The sequence below is a fragment of the Microtus ochrogaster genome, unplaced genomic scaffold (genome assembly GCF_000317375.1).
Source record: "Microtus ochrogaster isolate Prairie Vole_2 unplaced genomic scaffold, MicOch1.0 UNK41, whole genome shotgun sequence".
Lineage (NCBI taxonomy): Eukaryota > Metazoa > Chordata > Mammalia > Rodentia > Cricetidae > Microtus > Microtus ochrogaster.
In genome coordinates this window covers 1,787,966-1,798,724 of record NW_004949139.1, presented here as the reverse complement: position 1 = coordinate 1,798,724, position 10,759 = coordinate 1,787,966, and the positions used below count along the sequence as shown (strand labels likewise).

Here is a 10,759-nt window from a genome sequence, read left to right as displayed (position 1 = left end):
TTTTTTTTTGAGATACAATTTTGTGTAGGCCAATGATAGCTTCAGACTTGATCTGTAGCTGAGACTGACTGAACCCCTGATCTTTATGCTTCTGTCTCCCAAGTACTGGGATGATAAGTGTTAGCCACCACAGACACTTTGATTTCTGAGAAAGGATTTCACTATGTAGCCCAGGCAGGTCTTGAACTTTAAATCATCCCAAGTGGGAAGGAGACCACTAGTGCCCAACTCAGATCTTCCTTCTTGGTCACTGACTTTTGTCATTTTCTCTCCTCCTTGGCTTTCTCTTCCCAGGATGGTCTGTCTCCAATAATGAAAATAGCAACTCTCAAATCAAGCTCAACATCATCTTCTTTTAGTTATTTTGCTTTTTGAGGCAGGGTCTTTCTATATGTAGTCCTGGAGATCGATATGTAGACTAGGCTGGCCTCAAACTCATACAGATCCTCCTACCTTCTGGGATTAAGAGTGGTGGTATTTTTTTAAAAAGTGCTGGGATTCAAAGACCATGCCACTATGCTGGCCTAGAACCTTTCCTACTGAACAGCTGGTAACCCACTCCAGGTCTTCCACACCATTAGCAGGCTTTCATGGCTGTTTGGAGGCCACTAGTCTCAGCCTTCAACTTCAGTTCTGTGTCTCCATCAAGTTACTGCATCCTTCCTGTAGACTTAGTATCTACGATTCAGGTCTTCCTAATGAACAACCTATGTCCATGGGAACAAACATTTGACAGAATTCAGATGCTGTGTATCTCAAAAGGTCAGTTAAGACTCCTACTTTTGTTGTTGAAGAGTCTCATGGAGCCTAGTCTGTCCTCAAATTTACCACATTGCTGGGGATGACATCGACTCCTGATGACCTTGCCTCTACTTCCTAAATGCTGAGTTACAGGTGTGTGCCACTTTGCCCAAGAGACTGCTAATTTTTAAAGCAAGATACTCCTTTTTTTTCTTTTTTTTTTGGGGGGGGTTCAAGACAGGGGTTTTCTTTGTAACAGCCCTGGCTGTCTTAGAACTGTCTTGTAGACCAGGCTGGCCTCTAACATAGATCTCCTGCTTCTGCCTCCTAAGTACTGAGACTAGAGGTATGCATCACCACACTTGGTTTAGATTTCATTCCTCCAAAACAGATAAAGTCTGTCCTTTGCACACACAAAAGGAATTTACTTGCACTGCATTTAAGTCTAAACTGCAATCAGGTCCTTCACGGGGTTTCTTGCTGTTGAGATAGGATTTCATAACATAGGCAGACCCTGACTTCATGATCCTCCTGCCTCAGCCTCCAGTGTTCACCAGCCACCTAGCATTCCCAGCTCTGTCTGCATTCTCAACAGTGTCCTTTATTTTGTTGTTGTTGTTGTTGTTTTATTTGTTGTTTGTTTTTGAGACTGTGTTGCTCAAGCTGGCCTCAAAACCACAACCTTTCTGACTTAGAGTCCCAATGCTATGACTACAGATAGGCCTATGACTACAGATTTATTCAGTACTTGTTAATTCCACTGTCTCTGCACAGAGTAATGTTTCCTTTGGTTCCTGTGATGAGTACTACATATCCCAAAGTTTTCCTTTGTCTGCCAGGAATGTAATAACTAAATCCTGGGGTCACTGATACATTTTGTCTTTTAACCTAGTTTTTGGTTGTTTTTGTTTTGTTTTTAGAAACAGTATTTCTCTGTGTAGTTCTAGCAGGCCTGAAACTTGCTCTGTAGACCAGGCTGGCTTCGAGCTTTGGGGATCAGCCTGCTTCCACCTTTCAAATGCTGTAACTAAAAGCATGTGTCACCACACCTGGCTTTTGTGTTCCATTTTTAATTTTCTGAATCAGCATTGTCAGTTTGGAGACCACTAGTCATAGTGACAACTAAGCACCTAACCCAACAGGTACCTAGTTCATTTTGAGATGGGCTCTGAAACAGCTCAGTAATTCCTAATATTGATTACATGTTAAATATTTTGGATAGTTTACTGAAATTATAGCTCCTAAAATTATCTATTTATTTATATATGTGAACAAGTATATGGAATTCAGAAGACAATTTTATAGTGTTGATTCTGTGTTCCAGGGATCAAATTCAGGTTTCCAGGCTTGTGTAGCAACCTTCTGAACCTCCTCATAGTCCCAAATAGCTCCTAAAATCTTGAAATTATGTACCTCAAAAGTTAGGCTTGCTCTCTACTGGCCAGCACTGCTCTGTGAGCATGTGATCGCTCTCATCCTTTTGGAAAGCCAGGGAGTAAGGCAGGGGAGTGACCACAGTGGGCAGACTGAGAAGTAGGATAGCCTAGGGACTTGTCTTTTGTCTGCTTTTGTTCCTACAATTCGCACACACAACACAAACAGCCAGCCTGTGGGAGAGTGTTCTCAGCTTTCTTCACCCACAGCTCTTCCTGTTCTCAGGCGGCTCCCTACACATGGGAAAGGATTGGATAAGACAAGCCACTCACTACAAATGACTGATAACTGTGTTCACCTCTCTCTGGGCTGTTTCCATTTTAACAGGGAACAATCCCTGAACCCAGTGGAATGAATCCCTAATGGTGGAGTTTCAGGCTTCAGTGACAGGTGAGTGAAGGTAGCCTCTGGATTTCTGTTTATACGTGTTGTCACATCCAAGATGTGACTGGAAAGAGGGTTCTCAGATGGAAAGGGCTAACAGACAAGCTGCGCAGAGAAGGAAGGTAGCAAGTCTTTAGTTGTGTTAGAAAGTGAAGGACTCAAACACAAACCAGGTTCAGTACAGGCCTTCAAGGGTTTGTTAAGTAATAGTGCAGCTGATGTCAACAGAGAGTAGGCAGCCAGACAGTCTCCATGGTAACAACTGTGCAGTAGCAAAAGGATCTCAGGGTAGGGTTCTGGAAACTATGACTGCTGTCCACAACTGACTCGGCTTAACTCTGGGCAAGTCCTTCACCCTTTGGGTCTCAGTTTCTTCATCTGGAAAATAGAAATGGGCGCTATAGTCATGTGATAGTGCATACCCATAATCCTAGCACTCAGGAGGCTGGGGCTGGTGGATAGCTTGAGGCTAGCCTGGGCTACATTAGACCCTCTGTCAATAAAACAAAAACCCCATAAGGAACAGGTGCTGTAACTATCAGATGAGTTCTAAGTGTCATGAGGCTGCTCTGAGAATTAAGAAATAAACGATACATGAAAGGACCAGTGTCTTAAAATGGAAACGCAGCTGGGCAGGCCTAAAGCGGTAGAGAGTAAGACACAGTGTGGAGGGCTGTGGGCAGTCCATATCTGGAACAGTCATTCTTCTCTGTCCTTCCAGGCTGAACCCAGACTCCCAGGGCCCATGCTTCCACCTGATGAACGATGGCCTGAACTATGAGCAAACGGGACTGTTTGAACACTTCGGTGCAGGAGCCTCCTCTTGACTACTCCTTCAAAAGCATCCACGTGATCCAAGGTCAGCTCACAGAGCACAGCCCTCAGCACATTACCGTATCCAGATCATGCTAGGAGAACCTAGGAAGAATCCTTAGTCTTCTATTTAAAACGCCTAAACAGATTTCCCCCAACTTCTTGATGTCTCTGAAGGGAGAGGGTGAAGTGAGGATTTTTTTTAAAAAATAGAGATGAGGAGTGAAGGCAAAGACTCTGCCATGTAGGGCAAATGCTCTCTATGTGAGCTTTATCCTCAGCCTTGGGATTAAAAAAATATATACTTTAATTTTATATGTATGGGTGTTTTGCTTGCACATGTATCTGCACCCCTTATATGCTTGGTGCAGACAGAGGCCATTCAGGGCATCGGACCCCCTGAATCTGGAGTTACAGATGGCTCTGAGCCTCCATGAAGGTGCTAGAAATTCAACGAGGTTCTTTGGAAGAGCATTTCTTTCAGCTCCCTTGAGATTTTTATTTTATGTCTATGAATGGTTTTCCTGATTGTTTATGCACTACATGCACATGCATGCCTGGTGCCCACGGAAGTCAGAAGAAGGTTTCAGATTCCCTAGAACTGGAGTTAGGGATTATTATGAGCCATCATGTGGATACTGCCAATCAAACCCTGGTCTTCTGCAAGAGCAACACATGCTCTTGTGTGTGTGTGTGTGTGTGTGTGTGTGTGTGTGTGTGTGTGTGTGTGTGTGTGTGGTTTTCTCGAGACAGGGTTTCTCTAAAGCTTTGGAGCCAGTCCTGGAATTTGCTCTGTAGACCAGGCTGGCATTGAACTCATAGAGATCCACCTGCCTCTGCCTCCTGAGTATTGGGATTAAAGGTGCACGCCACTGCTACCCAGTAGGAAACTGCTTTTGAGGGAGGACTAGCCCCCGACAGATCCCAGCCACACACAGGCTCTTAACCACTCACCACCCCTAGTTTTTAAAAGTAGCAAATCTGAAAGGAACCAGTGCTCTCTTGCGGTAGGTGACCTATCTTGAAGAGAAGTCAGGCTACAGTGGGAAATCATAAAGAATACTGAGAAACCACCCAATCAGTCAGGAGCCTTGGTCTTCTGTTTTTATCTTGAAAAGAGGAAACTAGTAGGAAAAATTAGGCTGCTGCCAGGTTCCACCAGGGTGGCAGAACCCAGTCTCTTGTCTAGGAACATAGGCCTGTTCTGTCTGTTGATAAAACATGACAGGTCTTTTTAGCAACAAATTGGCATATTCCCAGTTAAAATTTCTTCCAATCATTCCATACATACCAAGTTTACTCCATCATCACTGACATGCACTGCAGTTCAAGCTCTGCCCACATGCAATCTCGTTACTCTTCAGTGTCTTCCGAAATAGACAGCTGACCCTTTTCAGAACACCCTGTGTTCTGCCCCCTCTGCCTCTGGTTACTGACCGCACAGTACACATGTATTATCTGCCTCTGGTTTTCTGTCAGTCAGTCACCCATTATTAGCTCAGGAGAATGACTAGACTGGGTTTTAGTTCAGGGCCTACTTCAGTTAGTGTCCAACACACCGGTGACTCATGTCTGTCTCTCCCTAGAACATACTCATCTACATGACCTTTACTGTGCTTTCTATTACTTCTGACATAATACATATGTCAAAAGGGGTTTAGTTTTTGTGAATGAAAGCAGAAGTGTATCGTATCAAACTAACTCTTGACTTGTGGGCATGTGGGAAATGTTGCATGGCAACACATTGGAATTTAGGATCAAGGATCCCCTGTAGTTGGTGCCTCCCAATTTTAATTCTGTTAAGGGCTATATTTGTGGTCCAGTATCCAGACCTACTCTGAACTAGGAGCCTTTTAACACACGCTCAAATAAAGTGCTACCTTAGTATAGCCTGAAGGGACAGGTACCCAAAGCAATTTTAGATGCCCCTGGCCATTTCATGTTAAGGCAACTGGATCTAGGGTCTCCCTCACAGCGTGGGACCAGCCTTTATGTGACATTTCCCTAAGCTGCATTATCAGAACAGGTGCTAGTTCATGTGGCATTATTACTCATCTAAGTCAAATCCTTTGAAAGTTTTTGGAAGGTATGAGAGGGAGATATGATTTGGAGTCTCCTAATGGACAGAAGTATTCCGCTCCATTATCCTTCCGGCCTCTACTCCCCCTGCCGCAGGGCTCAGCCCTGGGTCCTGTTAATTCCAAGACTGCTGCAGAGAGCCACCTGGTGGATGCCGTTTGACCTGCAGCTGAGAGGAAGTGGTCAGCCAGGGTGTGGAGAGTGCCGAGTGCTTTCTCCCTGCAGACTTGCTAAATGGAACTTTACCTAGTAAACTGTAGTCTGGCTCTGGGTCTCCCACTGATGCCAGCTTGGGCAGAGTCCACCCACCCTCATATGAATCTCATTTGAAAAAGACATTGGGGATGGGGGTTCTGTGGGTTTTCTCTGCACCCTCACTTTCCAATGTGGGTATTCAGCTATCTGCTTGCACTTCCTATTTAACTGCACTCCAATTTGGCTTCTATCCTCAAGTAACATGGTTACCAGCTACTTCTGAGAATTATGAATCCGTCTTTCCTGGAACTTACTCCTCCATATCCTGTGGTCTCCCCAAACAAACTTTAAACCATCCCTCAGGGGCTCGAGAGGTGGCTTAGCAGGTAAGAGCACACACTGGGTTTGGTTTCCAGCACCCACATGGCTCACAGCCATCTGGCATTTTAGTTCTCAGGGATCTGATGGCTTCTTCATGCTGAAACACACACATAGACACATGAAATTTTTTTTTTTTCGAGACAGGGTTTCTCTGTGGTTTTGGAGCCTGTCCTGGAACTAACTCTTGTAGACCAGGCTGGTCTCGAACTCAGACACATGAAATTTTAACTAAAAAACAAAACCCTGTTCTTCAGATTATTCACTAACTTTTATGTCCTTCTCTTCCTCTCTGAGGTACACTGTACTAAGTTTGTGCGGCTGTTCCTCGGCTCTAGCCCTTCATTTTAATGACTACTTACCCAGCTGGCTTCTCTTGCCTTTTCATACAACAGGAACTTCTTAACACATCAAACCTAAACTCATCACCTTTCCAATCCAGTTTTCTTGAGAAATTCTTCATCAGCTAATAGAGCCTGAACAAAAAGTGGGGCACCATCTTCAGATAGCCTTCTACCTTTACTTCAGTCAGCCAGTTCATAATTGCTATGTCTCCCTTATCTCATGCTAAAGTAGACAAACTGATCATTGAATTCTATCAACCTTCTAAATCCATCTTCTACATAGAAGCTTCAAAGTCACCTTTCAAGTGAAAAGCTGAATTATCTCTGGTGGGTGTTTTTTCTTTTTATGTACACGGCATTTTGCCTGCATTTGTCTGTAAGGGTGTTGGATCCCTGGAACTAGCGTTACAGATAGTTGTGGGTGCTAAGAATTGAACCCAGGTTCTCTGGAAGAGTACCCAGTGCTCTTAACCTTTGAGCCATTTCTCCAGCCTTCTAATTTTTTTGTTTTGTTTTTTTTCAGACAGGGTTTCTGTGTGTAGTCCTGGAACTCACTTTGTAGACCAGGCTGACCTTGATCTACCTCCCAAATGCTGGGATTAAAGGTGTGCACCACCACCACCTAGCTGAATTATCTGTCTTAAATACTCCTATGACTTCTTATTCCCTACAGGACAAAGCCTGGCATTTAGGACTAAGGACTGGCTCCACCCTGCTCTTGTGTCTTTGCTCAGTTGTTCTCATCTTCCCCTGTACATGGTGACATGTGGCTCCACCCTGCTCTTGTGTCTTCGCACATGTGGTTCTCATCCTTTCTCCCCTTTTCTGCCTGGTCAACGTCTCCTAGTCTACAAAGTTCAGCTCCGATTTCACCTTCCCTGTTTGTGCTCAGTGCACCACGACCCTTTCCTTGCTGCAGTGACTGTGGGCTATCACGTAACACTCACTGCCAGTTTGTTTCCATCCTGCCCACAGAAATTCCTGAGGCACATAAGCTTCATCCCTGCCCTACGGCTCATCCAAAGCCTGGCAATTATCTCATTGTTTACTACTGTGTATCTACTATCTGATAAAGCTTGTAATTAATGGAGGAACAGACACTGGATACGCTCCACTGAAGTAAATTCTGTAAGCTACACTAGAAGAGGATTCTGCACTTTGTGATCTCATCTTGGCTTACCCCAACAACTCTGGTTCTTCCTTTCCCTATCTGTAAAATGGGAAAAAGCCTGTGTTCCACTAATAGGGGTGGTATACACAGAATCCAATAATGCAATAGACATGAGAAGGCCATCTGACTTAAAATTCTTTAGCCCTTACTTTAAGCTTACTCTGATCTTTGGAGCTTGAAACGGGTGGGGTGGAACCTCAAAGTAGCATTTATGTTCATCTTTCCAGTTCTTCCTTCTCTCCCCCTAAAGGCAGAAAGGCAAAGATAATGAACCCAAGCCTTGAGCTAGAGTGATGGCGTGGAGGTTAAGAGCACCTATTGTTTCTACAGAGGCACCAAGTTCAATTCCTAATACCCACACAGTGGCTCACAACCACCCCAATTCCAGTTGTAAGGGATCTTGCTTGCTCTTCTGACTTCTGCAGCCACCAGGCATGTGTACATATATACAGGCAAAGCACTCATACAAGTAAATAAATAAACTCGTCTCATTTTGTCATTATAGATCTGGTAAGCGAGGAGCCAAGGACAGGTCTACGACCAGTGAAGCACTCAAAGTCAGGAAAGTCACTGACCCAGTCCCTGTGGCTCAACAACAATGTCCTCAATGATCTAAAAGACTTCAGCCAGGTGGTTTCACAGCTTCTGCAGCATCCAGAGAACCTGGCCTGGATTGACCTCTCCTTCAATGACCTGACTTCCATTGACCCTGTGAGTTCCTAGCCTCGGGCATCTAGTCAAAGGGTAGCTTGAAGCCACTGCTCCAGCCACAGCCTTTGTACTCCCTTGTCAAGGAAGTAGAGGCAGGGTGGTGCAGATACATTATGCAGGCACAAATCTTTAGTTTCCCCCGTTATGTGACTGTAAATAACTTGTTTTTTGAGATGGCCTCATATGTATCCCTAGTTGGCCTGGAACTCACTATGTAGACCAGGTTGATCTTTACTTAGAGATCCACCTGCTTTTGCTTCCCCGGAGGCTCACAAGCTACATAGTTTCTTTTATGGGGGGGGGTTTGCAGGGGGTTGAGACAAGGTTTCTCTGTGTTGCCCTGGCTGTCCTGGAATTCGCTCTGTAGACCAGGCTGGCCTCCAACTCACTGAGATCCACCTGCTTCTGCCTCCCAATGGCTGGGATTAAAGGTGTGCACCACCATCGCCCAGCAAGTTACATAGTTTATTAAAACTTTAGCCTTCCTATAAATGGGGATTCAATTCCATAATCATAATGGTTTTGTAAGGATCAAATGAAAATGTTTGAGAACCAACTTGCCTGTCAGTGACTGGAGTAAAACTATAGCACTTCCTGTGTTTTGTGCTGAGCTCCATAGAGGAAGAGGTAGTAGAAAAGTACACCAGTTGCTTTCTGTGAAGTTGAAGTTTTAAAAACATAGTTTGGTCAAGAATGTTGGTGCTTGCTTGTAATTCTAGCACTTGGAAGTTAGAGGTAGGAAGGTGAGTTCAATGTCATCCTCAGCTACAATGTAATTCTAGCACTTGGAAGTTAGAGGTAGGAAGGTGAGTTCAATGTCATCCTCAGCTACAATGTAATTCTAGCACTTGGAAGTTAGAGTTGGAAAGGCCTTAGCAGTAAGTTAAGTCTTAAGGAGAACTGCCACCTGACCACTCAAATGGATAACCAGATGCACGCCAGCTATATTTTAGGTTTTGTCCCTAAAAGGGACTTAAAAGGTTAATTTACTCATGTTAAGAGCATTTGTTGTTCTTGCAAGAGGATCCAGGTTCGATTCCTAGCACATAAATGGTGTTTCACAACCATCCATATAACAGGTTCCTGGGGACCTGATGCCCTCTTCTGACTTTTACTAGGCTCTTATGTGGGGTACAAACATACATACAAGCCAAACTCATACAAATAAAGTAAGGGCTAGAAAGACAGCTCAGCAGTTAAGAGTCCTTGCTGCCCTTCCAAGGACCTAGGTTCAATTCCCATCACCCACATGGTGGCTCACAACTGTCTGTAAATCCATTTCCAGGAAACCCAATGGCACTAGGCAGGCAGGCATGTGGTGTACATACACACACACACATAGGCAAAATACCCATACACATAAAAGAATAATTTTTTTAAAGTAACAAAAGCATATTAGAGTCATCTAGAATGGCTGTGCGAGGTGCTGAGGGGCCAAGTTGTTCTCCACCAGTCTGAGCAGAGATGGAGTCTTTGTCCAGCTGACGTTTGATTTCTGTCTTAACAGGTCCTAACAACATTCTTCAACCTAAGTGTCCTCTACCTTCACGGCAACAGCATCATTCGCCTAGGGGAGGTGAATAAGCTATCTGTCCTCCCTCGTCTCCGAAGCCTGACTCTCCATGGGAACCCCATAGAGGAAGAAAAGGGGTACAGGTAAGTATCTGGAGCTGGGGTCCAGATGAGACCCCCTAAGGAACAAGGGGAGGGAAGACAAGAAATTGAAGACCACTCTTCTCCACATGTGGACTTTGACATTCTCCCCTTGCTCTAGAATGAACCTAGTCTTCCCAACTCACAGCCAAGCTCCCCTCCATTCCTTGCTGTCAGAAGAGATAGCAGCAACTGGTAGAGGGGGGGAGTCCTACTGTGGGGGCCCGCCCCCAGCCCAAGTCTTCCCCACAGGCAGTATGTGCTGTGCAACCTGCCCCGCATCACCACATTCGACTTCAGTGGAGTCACCAAGGCAGACCGCACCACAGCTGAGGTCTGGAAACGCATGAACATCAAGCCCAAGAAGGTCCGGGTCAAGCACGATGTACTCTGAGATTTCAAGGACCCCAGCACGCCTAATGCCCTGAGGATGATCAGCTTGGTTTGACAATAAATAATTTGAGCTGTTCAGCAGATTAAAGTCCCCTGTACCTTGTAAGGATGCCTGCCTTCCATGCCCAGCAACTACCAGTAAAACTTAATAGTGGATGCAAAGGCTACTGGCCTGGCCTGAGCCCAAGAGCCTGCTTGTTACCGTGCGGGAAACTCTTGTCCTCACTGGGTCCCCTTTAGACTCTTTAGCCTTCAGGGATCACAGGAATGGAATAGTTTAGCAATTTCCAAAATCCTTGAATTTGTAGAAATCTTCTTGCCTCTGCTTCTTGAATGCTGGTATTACAGGAATAAGCAAACAAGCCTCACCCAAAATCTTCAAAAAGGGCCAAGATATGTTGAGCTGCCTTAAATCTCCAGGGTAGAGCCAGAAAATTGCTGTGATCTGTTTCTTTCTTTTTTT

At 44.8% G+C, this 10,759-nt stretch overlaps 1 protein-coding gene across 2 annotated transcripts in view; it reads left to right on the top strand.

Annotated features, from left to right (window-relative positions):
• LOC101993395 (leucine-rich repeat-containing protein 51) overlaps nucleotides 1-10,379 on the top strand; it is a 39,718-nt gene extending 29,339 nt beyond the window's left edge. For both annotated transcript variants that reach the window (XM_005368800.3, XM_013354351.2), the window contains exons 2-6: nucleotides 2,503-2,565; nucleotides 3,281-3,418; nucleotides 8,045-8,250; nucleotides 9,758-9,906; nucleotides 10,156-10,379. In XM_005368800.3, coding sequence (XP_005368857.1) covers nucleotides 3,337-3,418; nucleotides 8,045-8,250; nucleotides 9,758-9,906; nucleotides 10,156-10,297 — 579 coding nt within the window. In that variant the 5' untranslated portion in view covers nucleotides 2,503-2,565; nucleotides 3,281-3,336 and the 3' untranslated portion in view covers nucleotides 10,298-10,379. The remainder of the gene's footprint in view (nucleotides 1-2,502; nucleotides 2,566-3,280; nucleotides 3,419-8,044; nucleotides 8,251-9,757; nucleotides 9,907-10,155) is intronic.
• The last annotated feature ends 380 nt before the right edge of the window (nucleotides 10,380-10,759 follow it).